At 45.6% G+C, this 17,034-nt stretch overlaps 2 protein-coding genes across 3 annotated transcripts in view; one reads left to right on the forward strand and one right to left on the reverse strand.

The window, feature by feature from the left end:
• The window catches only part of SESN1 (sestrin 1), a 59,473-nt gene that overhangs the window by 39,640 nt on the left and 2,799 nt on the right, over nucleotides 1–17,034 (reverse strand). Inside the window, exon 1 of one of the 2 annotated variants that reach the window (XM_038761038.1) lies at nucleotides 15,614–15,950. The exons of the other annotated variant lie outside the window; for it this stretch is intronic. Within the exon in view, the coding sequence (XP_038616966.1) occupies nucleotides 15,614–15,943 (330 nt within the window). The 5' untranslated portion in view covers nucleotides 15,944–15,950. Of the gene's footprint in view, nucleotides 1–15,613; nucleotides 15,951–17,034 lie in introns of those variants that run through there. 2 annotated transcript variants of the gene reach the window in all.
• Nucleotides 1–17,034, forward strand: part of CEP57L1 (centrosomal protein 57 like 1) — a 38,273-nt gene that overhangs the window by 4,140 nt on the left and 17,099 nt on the right. The window lies entirely within an intron of this gene.

The following is a 17,034-nucleotide window of genomic DNA, read 5'->3' on the forward strand; positions in this document are numbered from 1 at the left end:
GTCAATTTAGTTCAAATAGAGAGAGAACTTTTGGTGGAGCAGGCTACTTTCAGTTGGTCTTATTTATCATGCAAAAATCACAAAAAGTACTTGGGATTCTTCATGGATTTGTTGAGATTGAGCTCTGAGAGAAGTCTAGCAGTGAGGAACACTACAAAGTAACCTACAATGAAATGAAACAACGAACCTAGCCTTCACAAAAGATAATTTTATTGATGGTCTGAAATCATTCCTCTCATAGCACCTATTTTTGAATATACTTAATTCCATTTCCTAGATGCAGTTACATGAAAAAGAAAATGGTTTACATTTTTTTGCGGCTTCAAGGCTGGCCATCACCTCGCCCCCTCCTTCCACCTCCCTTCTCTCCTTCTACAGCCCAGCTCGCACCCACCGCTCCTCTGCTGCTAATCTCCTCACTGTACCTCGTTCTCGCCTGTCCCACCATGGACCCGGCCCGGCCCACGTCATCCCCCTGGCCTGGAATGCCCTCCCTCCGCACATCCTCCAAGCTAGCTCTCTTCCTCCCTTCAAAGCCCTACTGAGAGCTCACCTCCTCCAGGAGGCCTTCCCAGACTGAGCCCCCTCCTTCCTCTCCCCCTCCCCATCCCCCCCGCCTTACCTCCTTCCCCTCCCCACAGCACCTGCATATATGTATATATGTCTGTACGTATTTATTACTCTATTTTATTTGTACATATTTATTCTATTTATTTTATTTTGTTGATATGTTTTGTTTTGTTCTCTGTCTCCCCCTTCTAGACTGTAAGCCCTCTGTTGGGTAGGGACCGTCTCTATATGTTGCCAACTTGTACTTCCCAAGCGCTTAGTACAGTGCTCTGCACACAGTAAGCGCTCAATAAATATGATTGAATGAATGGTATCAAGTATTCATGCTTTGTTTTCAGTTTGTCAACTGAGAAAGCATTCAGGAAACTATCCCTTCGGCAGTCACTAACTTGTTTTGTATGCACATTTGCTCAAGGCCACCTGGGTCAACTCCAGCACATTACATCAGGTGTTTTTCACTGCAATGATTAAATAAAAAAACTCAAGCCATCAGTATAACTTCCTTGACTGGACTGCAACTTCTTAAAAACTGGACTGTTTACGAACTGACATGCTGATGTAGGTTCCGAATTTCAGAATGTCCTCAGTTTGTAGCATCACTTGAAACTGAAATACGTAAAAATAAAGACAAATACAACCCTCGGCTACAACTTTCCTCCAAAAACAACACAGAAAATCACTCCACCCACCTGCACAAACACCAATGCCACTAACAAGGAACCACTGGAACGAGAAGGAGAGGCTGAGGGCAAATGAGAGGAATCCATTGAATCCCAAGTTAGCTGAATAATCGGCCAACGGATCACAGCATTCCCAGCCCACTAAAAAATTAGAAATCATTTCAAACCAAGCCTTAAGGTTTATTAAAATTGCTTGTGACTCAGATTTTGACCTGAAATTGCTCATTTATACATTTTTGGTCTGAATTGCTGTAATTGAATGAGTAAACAGCTTCGTCTTCTGTTTTAGAATCTGAGTAGTGATACTTCAAAATTGGGCGTTTGGAGGTGATACAGGGTCTGAGGCACCTAAGTAGGGTTTTCATGAAACCATTTATTGAATCTGAAGCAAAAATATCATCTTACCTTTTCAAACTACTAGAGAAGCAGCGTGGCCCAGTGGACAGAGCACGCACCTGGGAATCAGAAGGACCTGGGTTTTAATTCTGACTCCACCACTTATTCCCTGTGTAACCTTGGGCAGATCACTTAGTCAACAGTATTTGCTTGGGAGGGGCCAATATAACACTAAAACTGACACATTCCCTGCCCACAATGAGAGTACAGTCTAGAGGGGGAGACAGACATTGATATAAATAAATAAAATTACAGATATCTACATAAGTGCTGTGGGGCTGGGAGGGATGATGAATAAAGGGAGCAAGTCAAGGTGACACAGAAGGGAGTGGGAGAAGAGGAAAGGAGGGCAAAGTCAGGGAAGTCCTCTTGGAGGAGATATGCCTCCAAGTGGGGAGAGTAACTGTCTTGTCAGATATGAAAAGGGAGGACATTCCAAGCCAGAGGCAGCATGTGGGCGAGAGGTCGGTGGCGAGATAGATGAGACTGAGGTACAGTGACAAGGTTGGCTTTAGAGGAGCTAAGTGTGCCGCCTGGGTTGTAGTTGGAGAGTAGGAGGGGGCAAGGTGATTAAGTGCTTTAAAGCTGCTGGTGAGGAGTTTCTGTTTGATAAGGAAGTGAACGGGCAACCCCTGGAGGTTCTTGAGGAGTGGGGAAACACGGCCTGAACGTTTCTGTTGGAAACTTAACTCTCAGTGCCTCAGTTACCTCATCTTTAAAATGGGGATTAAAGCTGTGAGCCCCATGCAGTACACAGACTGTGTCCAACCTGATTAGCTGGTATCTACCCCAGCCATAGTACAGTGCCTGGCACATAGTGAGCACTAGCTAAAGAACACCATTAAAACAAAACAAAACCAAAAAAAACCCTGTGGGTTCAGTTCACCCTAGAAGTGAAACTAACAAGTCCCACTAAATGCTGCATCTGTGAATCAAGTGGAAAGTCCCCATTTGAGGGGGCTTGGAAGCGGATCTCCTCCCCAGCAATCCCCATTTTCTAGAAACTATCTTGGTGCCCTCTCTGCCCCTGGCTGGAAATGGCCTGGGTTTCAAGGAACAACTTTTCTCTAGGGGCGGCTAATTAATGTTCCAATGAAAACTAGCTGAGGGCAGCTGGAAATCCAATAGTCAGAACTGGACCACAACCTTGAGCCTTGTTCATTCATTCACTCATTCAATCAATCGTACTTATTGAGCACTGTGAGCAAAGCACTGTACTAAGTGCTTGGAAAGTACAATTCAGCAATAAAGAAAGACAATCCCTGCCCACAACAGGCTTACAGTCTAGAAAGGGGGAGACAGACATCAAAACAAGTAAACAGGCATCAATAGCATCAATATAAATTAATAGAATTATAGATATATACACATCAAAACAAGTAAACAGGCATTAATATAAGTAAATAGAATTACAGATATGTACATATATACATAAGTACTGTGGGGCCGGGAGGGGGGCCAGAGCAAAGGGAGCGAGTCGGGGCAATGGGGAGGGGAGGGGGAGATAAGGAAAAGGGGTGTTTTGTTTGGGAAGGCCTCTTGGAGGAGGTGAGCCTTCAGTGGGGCTTTGAAGGGGGGGAAGTGTGATTGTCTGGAGGATTTGAGGAGGGAGGGCATTCCAGGCCAGAAGTAGGACAGGGGCCAGGGGTCAAAAGCATGACAGGCGAGAACGAGGCACAGTGAAGGTAGCACCAGAGGAGCAGAGTGTGAGGGCTGGGATATAGAAGGAGAGAAGGAAGATGAGGTGAGGTGATGGAGAACTTTGAAGTCAATAGTGAGGAGTTTTTGCTTGATATGGGGGTGGATAAGCAACCACTGGAGATTTTTGAGGAGGGGGGTGACATGCCCAGAAAGTTTCTGTAGAAAGATGATCCAGGCAGCAGAGTGAAGTATAGACTCAAGTCGGGAGAGACTGGAGGTTGGGAGGTCAGAAAGGATGCTGATGCAGTAATCCAGTCGGGATGTGATAAGTGATTGTACTGACGTGGTAGGGGTTTGGATGGAGAGGAAAGGGTGGATCTTGGCGATGCTGCGAAGGTGAGACCAGCAGCCTTTGGTGATGGATTGGATGTGTGGGGTGAATGAGAGAGAGGAGTCAAGGATGACACCTAGTTTGTGGGTTTGTGAGACAGGAAGGATGGTAACGCTGTCCACAGTGACGGGAAAGTCAGGGAGAGGACAGGGGCCTGAGGGGGGGCCTTGTGGGGGCCTGAGGCCAGGCAAGCCATTAGAGGCAGCCCAGGAGACTCACTGGCTGCAGCCACCCAAGTCTGTGGGGTTTTCTGAGAAGACAGGCAGGTACAGGGCCTCCTGGGGGGTTTTGGTCAGCTGCCAAAAGAATTCAGGGGTCCTTGTTCCCAACAGAAAACTTGAGTGACTGGAACTGCCAGGTCTTAATCTTCTGCTTTTTCTAAGCCAAAGGTGAGAAAACAGTTTCTGGGATCTGGGGCATTTTTCTGGGATAGCAAAGCTTAGTGCCAATCCTATTTACTTTCAGAATGATATATTGCTAACATTCTTGTCTGGGCCAGGAACTGTCCTTCCACAGTGCTAAACAAGCAGAAACTGCCTACTGTTTATTCCTTGTCTTATGTATACACAGTGATTCAAGGCTCAGCATGATAACATGTGAGGTTTCTCTTTAGTCTAGAAATATAAAATGAGGAGGTAGCAGATCTCTCGTTCAGTGCTAAATTAGCCATGGTATGTTATTGTCTCATCAAAAATATACCCTGGATTCCAAAATACTGGGCAAGGGATGTGTCATGCACTTAGTACATTGCTTTGCATCTAGTAGTCACTCAGTAAACACTATTGATTGATGGACAGTAAGAAAATTTACTGGTCTAATAAAAATCTACTCCAGACATTCTGACCAGAGGAAACAGAGTAAACTTTTACGGTCTAATGCTATCCTATTTTAGAAGCTTGGAAGCCAGGAAGTGGCACTTTAATGAAACTGGACTCTGACAGTTCAGTAGTTAGTCGATTGTATTATTATTACTCTGCTTATTGTTAATTATTATTTTTATTATAAGGTTTAAGTCATTACAGGTATTCAGTCTGTATAAATAGGTGGAGTTCACTGAACCTGAAATTGGTTCTCTAAGAGACATGAATGGGCTTTTCAGCAAAGTCTATGAAATGGCAGCGTGGCAGGGCTTTGAAATGGTCCCAGATGGCATTTCTCAGCTCCTCAAACCTTTCCCCACAACTGCTTTAGTTTCACTGAGTGGAGTTTCCACATTTTCCTTCTGGTGTTTACCTTTGGGTTCTGGCATTCGTTTACAATTAAAGTCAATTTTACCTATCTCTCTTTCCCAATGAAGCTACAAGTAGAAGGAAGTACACAGGAGGAGCAAGCTATATAAGAATTCATTAATATGCTCCTGCCCTAGTTTGCCATTTCAGCATTTCCCGAATTCACAGGAAGGCAACAATAGATGATAACAATGAAAGTGAACTCCACCAAATTTAAGACAATGTGTGTGAAAATAGGGACTTCCCCTTTGCTATTGGGACCTACTCTTTGACCTACTTTGATTCTCTGCAATTCATCTCTCTGGTTCTCAGATGGAACACCTCAAAGCAAGGTCACTGTTCTTTCAGTTTTATAAAGTAATAAACAAAAATGAAATAAATGATCATGAAATACATCTCCATAGAGTTATATACATGGAGTAATAGGGCTTAGCATAATTAACTGTAGTCTTTCTCTCCCTCTCTCTCTCTCACAATAAACAACTATATATGACAAATACATACATATTCAAAGAAGACACCACCACCAAGTGAAATTCACTGCTGAGTACATATGAGATACAAATGGTCCACAAAAAGCCTATCCCTAGCTGTGCTGTCATATTTGATGTTGCTGGCACTGTTTTCTCATCTGCCTCCCTGTTCATTTCTTACCAAGCTTTTGCTCAAAGACAGTCACTGCTTTCTTGGTGGCAGTGTGCCATGCTGGTCTAGTCCCAGCAACCGACTTCCAGATTTCATGGTTCCAGGCTTCCTTTCAGTGTGTCCTTAAAATACTCCCCCTCTCCTCCTTGATTTTGATTTTCTAATTCCAGTTCTCCTATAGAAAATGCTACTTTCAACAATGTTGTAAGATCCTTGAGGGATCATGTCTACTACCTACAGTGCTTTCCCATGTGCTGAGTACAGTTCTCTGTATGTAGTATATGCTCATGAAATACCTTTACTTGATTAATAGCTTGCGTTCTCATCTCTACTGGTCTTCTCTATTCCTGAATATTTGAATCTTGATTAATTTTCCCCTTTCTTGTCTCCATGCTTTGGTTCACTCTTTATTATTCTTCTATGTCTCCTAATCATTTCTTTCTTCCACTTCAAAAAGAACTGTAATCTGCTGTACTTTATTCTAAACTGGTATTTCATTTATGTTAAACTCAAATATCATCATTTGGTTGCCCTCCTTGCAAGTTCTTTCTTGCTTGATCTGAATGGAAGATGAAGGAGTTAGTGATTCGTGTCATGGCAGCGTCTCTGACATGGACAGGCTCCAGACTGAGGGGCATTAATTTTTCTGTATGAATCACGGGCCCCGGGGCCGAGGGAGGGGAACCTGAGGGTGAAAAAGATCATAACTCCAATGGCAGTGGAGCCCAATAACATGAGCAACCTCCACAATCTTTCTCACTTACACAAACGACTGCAAATTTCACTCAGATCTTTACAGATTTCTTTGCACATTGACACTTTTTAATGGTATTCGTTAAACCCTTACAGCGCTGTACTGAGTGCTGGGGTAGATATAAGATAATTGGGTTGGACAGGGTCCCTATCCCACATAGAACTCACAATCCCAATTCCCATTTAACAGGTGGTGTAACTGAAGCACAGAGAAGTGAAATGACTTGCCTAAGGTCACCCAGCAGACATGCGGAAGAGCTGAGATGAGAATCTCCTCTCCTCTCCTCTCTCTGTTGAAAGATGGTTCACTGTCACCATGACCAAACAGTTGCTTACAGCACTGACCTCCCTGACATTTTTGGAATATTGCCGCTAATCTCTGCTTGAGAATTACTGCTCCACACATATCCATGCTGCTACCCATCTTCCTTAGGACTCTTAGGAAGGAGGAGGGGAGATGACAGACAGAGATGACATGGAGAAATTCCCTGATAATTAAAAAACCCAACTTTTAATTAATCCATCTATGCCATTTCAACCTTCTCACCCGATGACAATTTCAAGTTGGTGGTGGCAAAATGGACCCTATTCTTAAGAGTGTAAGGCCTGAGTGGGGCCCTTAAGAAAGGCCTGGGCAGGAGGGAATCGGGTGCAGAAGGGGAGATGGGGAGAGGCGACAACCTTCAGTGTCTCAGCGGTCACCTGAGATGTGGCCAGAGTCCCAAGTGCTATCTGGGGCTCTATTTCCTGGGCAGGACAGGAGTTGGGGCCACACAGACCTGGCCAGCTTCCCAGGGAGTCTAGCTTGAGAGGGATGTTGGAGCCCCATCTTCATCTTCACCCTCCCCAGGCCACCCCCGACAAACAGTTCCCTCAGGGCCAGATCCATCTCCAGGTACCTCTGAGAGAAGGCAAGAAGTACTACCCCTTTAAGGCCCCAGAGGCATCTGGGCTCCTCCCTGCCCTATATAAGGCTCCTGTGCTCCTTAGCCCAGTCTATGTGTGGAAGGGAGGCAGAGCACTGTTGTTGCAGGGTTTTGTGAGCAAGGGGCTAGGGCTCTTCTGGCTGCTTTCCCAGTTTTTAGTCTCGAGTAGGAGTTGAGATAGCTGGTAGATAGATTACAATGATGATAACTTGTGATCTATTGGCCTAGGGGAAGGAAACTGGGAAGAGTAGAAGAGGCCAGTTTGGTGGCTGGCTGGGGGTGTTGACTTGGGAGGTATGGAAAGGATTTTGTTGTATACATTGCTGAGCTGTGGGGAAACCTGGGGCTGGGCCCCAGATGGGGCAGTGGGTAGGGGGAAGGAGAGACCAGAGTTGGGGGAGCAGGGGGTAGGGAGTGGTACTGGAGTACTTGATATTGATGGCTGTCACACTGATTACGATGTGGACCTGTTAGGGTGCACCTGGGGACTGAGGAGGGTGAGGGAGGGTTTGGTCTGAGAGGCTCTCAAGGTGGGGAGTTGGGGTGGCCAAGGCCATAGCAATGGTTCTGATGTGTCCTTACACAGCTGATACAGGTGGTGGGCCTCAGTCCCTTCCTTCTCAATCTCCAAATAGCAAAGTGTAGTGCTTTGGGCCCAGTAAATAGTAGTCCCTTTGGAGGGGCTGCTCCGGCTACTGCTGCAAAGCGTGGTCCATGGCATTTGAGGTGGCAGGGCTGGGGTGGGGGTGGGGGGGGGGGGGGGGGGGGGAGAGGAGGAGACCCAGAACACGTGGCTCTTTCTTTGCCCCAGGGTTCTTATTTGGCTCTGGGGCTGCAGGGGTGGGGCCCCAAAGGAAGCTTCTATCAGCTCTCTTCCCACCTCTCCCCAGCTCATGCTCTTCAGTCCTTCTAAGCTCAGCTTCTCAATCTCACTCTCACTTTTCCCATCTCTAGACCTTTGCTTCCTCCCTCTAGCTTCACACCTCTTCCTAGCCTCAAAGTCCACTTTCTCTATAAGGTGTTCCCAAAATACCTTTCCCTTTGCCAGGTCAAAGGGGCCTGTAGGTCTACAAATCTGAGCCCTTAGGCATGTTAACTACGATTAGTTTTCCTTTAATCTTCCAAAATCTTCCTCTCCATAGCCATAGTATTTGAATGGCCTGTGACCATCATTCCGTCCACCCTGTCTTCTAATCAGACTACTTCCTGATAACTCCTTGTTCTTCGTCCTTCTCCCTCCCATTATTTTTAGGTATTTATAGCTTGTTGGTCCACCACCTCATTACCTTGTAAATTCTGGGAGGGCAGTGATTGTATGTCTTGCCTCTGCACTCCCAGGCACATTTAGTAGAGTGCTCAGAGTAAATATATTGACTGAAGCTCTGTCTTCTCCATCCCCTGACTCCTGCTGATGGCTACAACTTGTTCCAGTAACCTTGAACGGGTAACGTCATGTCTGTTGTGTAAGCACCTGTGTGAATGTGACTAATACTGCGAGAAGTGGCATAGAAAAAGTATAGAAAGTGAGTGGCAGAGGATGTTGATACCAGTATGTGACCCTTGTGAGTTTCTAGACAGGAAGTCCCTTGAGGTCAGGGATTGAGTCTCTTGTCTGTGGCCCTAGCCCTCAATGCAGTGAACACTGGGTACCACGCAGCCACCCTTGGTACGTCTAACTTGATTCATTTATTGCTTACTGTTACAGGGTGTACCTTTTTATACTCTTGCTCCCACTGTAAATAGGCAATCTGTCTCTCCCCTCCACTAGACTGTAAACTCCTTGCAAGTAAGGAGCACTGTTTAGGGTAAAGGGAGGCAGCAATGCTTGTTCTGGTTGCCTGGAAGACATGCCAACCCTGGGTCTATGCATCTAGCAGTTGTCACAGGTCTCCTCAGACCACACCCCATGTGGGACAGGGATTGTGTCCAATCTGATTTATTTTGTATCTAGCACAGGGCCTGGCATGTGGTAAGTCTTTGTAGATCATCACTGCACACTCCAGAACCTGCTTGTCAATGATTGTCCCCAGCTGGTCTGAGACAAGCCTGATGAAAAGGGTGATGAGGCCTGTGCCCACCCCAGGGGCCTAGGTTGGGCAGGGTACTAGCCTAGACTGATGCAGAGCTTGGCTGGGACCAGGAAACCAGTTGGGAGCCCTGTAATTCTAGTGACAGACTGAACCACCCCGGGACTCCAAACCCTTCCCATCTTGACAGAGTGAAGACAGAAGAGAAATGTGGAGCAGTAGAATGTGAGCACAGTGCTCACTGTGATACAGTAAAGACAGATTAGAAATTAGAGCCACCTGCTTGCTACTTAGTTCCTGAGAGCTCAGGAAATGGCAAGGGAAAAACTCTTCTGATTTATTTAAAAAAAAAACAACAACAAAAACTCCAAAGCTAGAGTATTCCTTATTCCCTAATTATTCCCAAATGGTTCATTCCCAAATTTTGGGTTAGATCAGGTCATGGAGGGGGGATATATGGGGTGGTGGTGGAAATCAACTCAGCTGAGTCAAGGTTTCCTATATATCTAAGCTATTACCACTACAACCTTTGGGTTTTCTCTATCTACTGTTAGAGTTCCTACAACTGGAAACTCTGGGAACCTGAGTCAAGACTGGGTTATTCCTTTTTAAATAACACAAACAGTGAAATCCACAAATGCATTTCTACTCTTCATACATGGACAAGTACAATTATGATTTAAGTAAACACTAAAAAAGAATGTCTAACCTCAATAACGGTTGGCAAAACTGCTGCCACTGTGTACCAAATTTGAAACTTACATGCTTGGGATGTTTTTGGTATCTAAGTGCTATATCTAGGATACAAATCTCACACAATTCCTGAGTCAGCCAATCATTTTGTTTTTTTGCCCCCCCAATCATCCAGTATTGGGAATAAAGCAAAAAGGGTTCAAGAAAACTTGTCCCACCAAAGGGTAATAATTAAATTTGATCAAGTCACATCTATGGTAGCTGCTAGACCAATTTAAAGTGGAAGTAATAATAATGGCATTTATTAAGCACTTACTATGTACAAAGCACTGTTCTAAGTGCTGGGGAGGTTACAAGGTGATCAGGTTGTCCCATGGGGGGCTCACAGTCTTAATCTCCATTTTACAGATGAGGTAAGAGAGGCCCAGAGAAGTTAAGTGACTTGCCCAAAGTCACACAGCTGATAAGTGGCAGAGCAGGGATTTGAACCCATGACCTCTGACTCCAAAGCCCGTGCTCTTTCCACTGAGCCATGCTGCTTCTCTGAAGTACTAGCTCTTATTCCTTCCCTATCGCCTATAAACACCAAGTGGTGATAGACCGACCACCTGCCATGTCACGTGTCTACTGAGCACCTCTCCCCACTCCTAAAAATCTCCCATGGCTGCCCTCCTCTGCCTCAGAGGAACTCCTGCACATTGGCTTTCTGGAAGCAGCATGGCTCAGTGGAAAGAGCCTGGGCTTTGAAGTCAGAGGTCATTGGTTCAAATCCTGGCTCTGCCACTTGTCAGCTGTGTGATTTTGGGCAAGTCACTTCACTTCTCTGGGCCTCAGTTACCTCCTCTGTAAAACGGGGAATAAGACTGTGAGCCCCACGTGAGACGACCTGATCACCTTGTAAATTCCCCAGCGCTTAGAACAGTGCTTTGCACATAGTAAGCGCTTAATAAATGCTATCATTATTCAGCACTTAGAACAGTGCTTCGCACATAGTAAGCGCTTAACAAATGCCATTATTATTATTATTTTAAGACCATCAGCTCCCCACCTCCTACCCCACTTCACTCATCTCCCATTACAACCCAGCCTGCACACTTGCTTTCTCGAAGACTAACCTACTTACTGCCTCTTTTGCAACTGACCCCTTGCTCCTCTCATTCCTTCAGCCTGGAAATCCCTCCCACTTTGTATCCCACAGAACACCATTCTCCCCATCTTCAAAGCCCTCCTAAAATCATCTCTTCCAAGAAGCTTTCCTTGACAAGCCTCATTTCCCCCCACCCTATTTACCCTCCCTTCTGAAGTTGCCTAGGCACTTGGATACTCACCCCACAGCACATACTCTACTGCTTCTCCTAGCTGCAAGTTATTTTAATGCTTGTTTCTCCCAAGAGCTGAGGGCAGGGATTGTGTCTACTAACTCTACTGCACTGTATGCTGTGTGCTGTGTTTTCTCAAGTGCTCAGTACAGTGCAAACTCAAGTGCTCAGAATAGTACAGAGCACACTAAACACTCAAGTATCGTTGAATTGGCGGGGGACGAGGTAAGGGAACTTGCTCTAGAGAAACTGCTGAATGTGAATCATAATTTTGTTTAAAAGGGCTACGTGTTGGTTTTATCCTAGCTTTGTCTGGATTTTGATATCTGCTATCGCCCGTTTTTTGCCTTATATTAACTATGCTTCATTCGAACCTCTACTACTGTCAGGCTCCATGGAGCCAGTCATCAGTGGACTCAGGGAGAGCTTTTAAACTATGCTTAAGTTCACCACCAAAGAGTTCTATTATAAATATGGTTGAAAGAATTATTTACAGTGTTTTTGTCACTTGCTGACCATTTTGATCATTGAAAATCACTTATCACTGCCACTACAAAATCTTGCTCGTCATTGCAATCTATGAAAATCTTCAACTTTTACTGATTTAGTTGACTTAATGAGCTTGGATTTAAACAGGATTAGTAATCAAGGAATTGCTCAATCAATTATTTATTGAATGCTTATTGTGTGCAGGGCACTGTACTCTGTGCTTGGGAGAGTACAACATAAAGTTGGTAGACAAGTTCCCTGCCCATAAGGAGCTTAAGGTCTAGAGAGGGGCACAAACAGAAATAAATTACAGATATGTACATAAATCCTGTGGGGCTGAGGGTGGGGTGAATAATAGGTGCAGATCCAAGTGCCACGGTGATGCAGAAGGGAATGTTTTCTTGATAAAGTAAAAGACAGAAAATCTCACCTGAATAACCCACTGAACACAATGCAAATTCTTACTTGTAGACATATTCTTAAAGAAACTAAATTTTAAACTGTTCTCTCAAGTGTCCTTTAAGAGCTTTACACCCACAAACCGCAAGTACATCAGCTCTCTTATGAGGTGGAGACCCCACAATATGGAAAACGATCATTACGGTAAGCATTAAGGTAACCAGAACACAACTGCCAATTGTATTCTATCCAGATATTGGTGTGTCCTCTAGGCTGTAAACTCATTAGGGGTAGGGAACGTGTCTGCTAATTCTGTTGTACTGTACACTCCCAAGCACTTAGTACAATGGTCTACATATAGAAAACACTCCAATGTCATTAATTGATCTCAGGAAAAATATCTTTACTAGCGAAAAGGTATTGAGTTAGAGAAGAACGGAGGGAGCTTGAACTAATTCAACTGACAATAATGACACCTAGTGTTCTTGTTCAGCTATTACAACTTTGCGGGTATTTCTCAAGGGTTATAAAACCCCAAAAGGGTGAAAACAGTATGATGAATAATGGCACAACTATTAGAATTTGTGCAATTTAGTAAAAAAAAAAGTCTCTTTATGATGGGTTCTAAGAAAGCTCATGCAACGTGTAATAGGGTTCCTTTTCATCAAATTGGGAGTAGTAGGGGAAGGGACACGGAGATTGCCGTTTGGTGATATTTCTGCCCAATACCTAAAAAAGAAACATGGTGTTCAACTTTTAAATGAAAACTGTAAGAACGTGGTTGGGTGATAGATGGAAAATGAGTATTTTTGTTCATCTCCATATTCTCAAAGCAGAAGGTTCCATGATTTCTGAAAAGAGAACTGAGGGCCCCTTTCTTTGAGAGTTAAAGTTCCTGAAAAACATATAATAATAATGGCATTTATTAAGTGCTTACTAAGTACAAAGCACTGTTCTAAACGCTGGGGAGGTTACAAAGTGATCAGGTTGTCTCACGGGGGGGGGGTCACAGTCTTAATCCCCATTTTACAGATGAGATAACTGAGGCCCAGAGAAGTTAAATGACTTGCCCAAAGTCACACAGCTGACAATTGGTGGAGCCAAGATTTGAACCCATGACCTCTGACTCCAAAGCCTGTGCTCTTTCCATTGAGCCACGCTGCTTCTCTTAATACAATATGATACCTGAGGAACTCAAAAAAATTCTTATATGGAAAAAAATATTCACTACTCCTATATTTAAGTCTCACCAGTTCCGATGCCACAAAACTTATGAGGAGGGGAAAAGCAGGCATCTTAAGTTTACGGCAAACAGGGTCTTGATCACTGCCATGTGACAATACTCCACCAACTATGTCCTAGCAACAATGAACTGGTTCAATTTTAGTGGGCCTTTTTAAGTTAAAGATTATCTTGGGTCTATTGCTAATGGAAAGACATCGAACTTTTACTCTATGTTTAGTAGAGTGTGAGCTGGATTGTAAGAGGAGAGGACAGTGGCTAGATAAGAGGGATAGGGCTAAGGGAGTGCCTTGAGGCCAATGGTGAGGATTTTCTGCTTGACATAGAGTTGAATGGGTAACCCACTGGAGGTTTTCAAGGAGCAGAGAGACATTTTGGAAAGAGGATCTGAGCAGCAGAATGCATTATGGACTGGGAGAGGTGACACCCAGGACCACCCCCACCCTTCCGAACGCCTTGTGCAGACATATACAAATACCTTGTATATACATATACCTATTGTATATGGAGGACCATAGGTCCCTCAGTCTATCTTTCCACCAGACTGCCAAGCGAAACCACCGGGAACACCTGTCGGCTTCCATGGCCATGTCCTGGGCCCTGCTCCCAACTTCCCTTGTGTATGCCAAACTGCAAGACATTTAAAATGCTGCATGCACCCCTCAGCCTCTCTTCCCACCAGGCTGCCAGGAAAAACCATCCTTTACCCTTACTGCCTTCATTCATTCATTCATTCAATCGTATTTATTGAGCACTTACTGTGTGCAGAGCACTGTACTAGGCACTTGGGAAGTACAAGTTGGCAACATAAACAGACGGTCCCTACCCAACAGTGGGCTCACAGTCTAGTGCCTTCCCACTGTGACCATCACCAGCCCCACCCAAAGCTCCCCACTCCCAACATGCTCTGTACATGCAAGGCTACAGGGATTTAAGCAACAGCAATGCAACCCTTTGATACATTTTAAAGGCTTTGGATGTGACAGGGACTCTCGATGTGTATGGCAGCACCCTGAAGCCCCTATGGGTCTCTCACCGCCATACTTGTTGGACTCTGTAATTTCACATTGTCTTATATTTCATCTTTCCTACTGTCTGCCACCAAACCATTTCCCACCTGACATTTAGAATGTGAGCCCCTGGAGTGGCTGGCCAGGGCTTGTGTCTAACTCTTACCTTAATAAATCCTATGGGATGCAGAGGGGCCAGAGATGAGGCTGATTCAGTACATTCAAAACATCTTTAAAATCCACCCTTTCCTCTCCATCCAAACCATTACTACACTGATCCATGCACTTATCATACCCCACCTTTAACTACCACATTAACCTCCTCACTGAACTACATTTGCAAGTTGAGGCAACCCAGGGGCACTAAAAGTAATACATATTCGGGATGGCCTAGGCCAGCTTACCTCCTTTCAAAAGTGAATAAAACGGGTCAGTTAATGATAATGATGGTATTTGTTAAGAGGTTCCTGTGTGCCAAGCACTGTTCTAAGCATTGGGGTGGATACAAGGTAATCAGGTTGTCCCATGTGGGGCTCACAGTCCTAATCCCCATTTTTACAGATGAGGTAACTGCGGTACAGAGAAGATAAGTGACTTGCCCAAAGTCGCACGGCTGATGTGGCAGAGTGGGGTTAGAACCCTTGACCTCTGACTCCCAAGCCTGTACTCTTTCCACTACGCCATGCTGTTTCTCATTCATTCATTCAAGCGTATTTATTGAATACTCACTGTATATAGAGCACCGTACTAAGCCCTTAGAAAGTACAATTCGGCAACAAATGGAGACAATCCCTTCCCAATAATGGGCTCCCAGTCTTGCGGGGTGTGGGGGGGGAGGGGCACCGACAACAAAAACAAGTAGAACAGGCATCAAAAAATATATATAGAATATTCTCCTCAAGCTCAAGGGTAAATAGACCGAGAAAATGACTGAAATGTCATCTCAACGTATTTGCATACTATGTGGCCAACTGCAGTAATTTAATTTACAAAGGCCTATTTGGGGCGAATGGAGGGGCAGCAATATCTAGACTGTGAGCCCACTGTTGGGTAGGGACTGTCTCTCTATGCTGCCAACTTGTACTTCCCAAGCGCTTAGTCCAGTGCTCTGCACACCGTAAGCGCTCAATAAATACGACTGATTGATCGGAAACTACCAAATCACAAAAGCAATCGCACTAATATTGTTTTTGTTGTTTTTACCTGAACACTCTTCAGAATAGATTGGGTTTCCCCTCTCACATCTTTAAAAGGGCATCGCTTAGAAAGCATGAGTAGACGAGCGAGCAGTCGGTTTAACCCGTCGTCTGCCGGGGGAGGGGGAGGAGGAGGAGGGGCGGCGGCGGCGGTGGCGGCGGGCGGTGCCGGTTTGTTTGGTCCCGTCTCCGTGGCCGCCCTTAGGGGCTCGGTGTTGGCCAGGACGACTCGCCTGAGGTTTTCCAGGGCCGCTTCCCGGGTCCCCGCGTCCCTGCTGCCCAGTCCGCCCCACGGGGCCGGGGCCGGGGCCGGGGCCGGGGCTGGTCCCGCGGCCATGGCCCCGTCCTCCTCCCGGTCCTGGGGCCGGCCCCGACCGCTCAGCGTCGCCGACCGGCCGAGGCCCAGGCCCAGGCCCCCGCCCGCCGTCCCCGCTCAGCCAATCGGCAACGGGAGAGGGGGAGAGTGTGTGTGTGTGAGTGTGTGTGTGTGTGTGTGTGTGCACGTACACACACACACGAAATATATGCACCCTCCGCTCCTCCGCCGCCAATCTCCTCCCCGTGCCTCGTTCTCTACCGTCCCGCCATCGACCCCTGTACTAAGCGCTTAGTACAGCGCTCCGCACACAGTAAGCGCTCAATAAATACGATTGATTGACTGATGGATTGATTGACCCCCGGGCCTGGAATGCCCTCCCTCCCAACATAATAATAATAATAATAATAATAATAATAATAGCATTTATTAAGCGCTTACTATGTGCAGAGCACTGTTCTAAGCGCTGGGGAATTTACAGGGTGATCAGGTTGTCCCCCGTGGGGCTCACAGTGTTAATCCCCATTTTACAGATGAGGTCACTGAGGCCCAGAGAAGTTAAGTGACTTGCCCAAAGTCACACAGCTGACGAGTGGTGGAGCCGGGATTTGAACCCATTACCTCTGACTCCAAAGCCCAGGCTCTTTCCACTGAGCCACACTGCTTCTCTAACATCCGCCAAGCTAGCTCTCTTCCTCCTTCCAAGGCCCTACTGAGAGCTCACCTCCTCCAGGAGGCCTTCCCGGACTGAGCCCCTTCCTGCCTCTCCCCCTCGTCCCCCTCTCTGTCCTCCCGTCTTACATCCCTCCCTTCCCCACAGCACCTGTATATGATGATGATGATGATGATGTTGGCATTTGGTAAGCGCTTACTATGTGCAAAGCACTGTTCTAAGCGCTTGGGGGGATAGAAAGTGATCAGGTTGTCCCACGTGGGGCTCACAGTCTTAATCCCCATTTTACAGATGAAGTAACTGAGGCTCAGAGAAGTTAAGTGACTTGCCCAAGGTCACACAGCGTCTGCTGTATATATGTATGTACATATTTATTACTCTATTTATTTATCTTGTACATATCTATCCTATTTATTTTATTTTGTTAGTATGTTTGGTT

The sequence above is a fragment of the Tachyglossus aculeatus genome, chromosome 19, assembly GCF_015852505.1.
Source record: "Tachyglossus aculeatus isolate mTacAcu1 chromosome 19, mTacAcu1.pri, whole genome shotgun sequence".
Taxonomy (NCBI): Eukaryota; Metazoa; Chordata; class Mammalia; order Monotremata; family Tachyglossidae; genus Tachyglossus; species Tachyglossus aculeatus.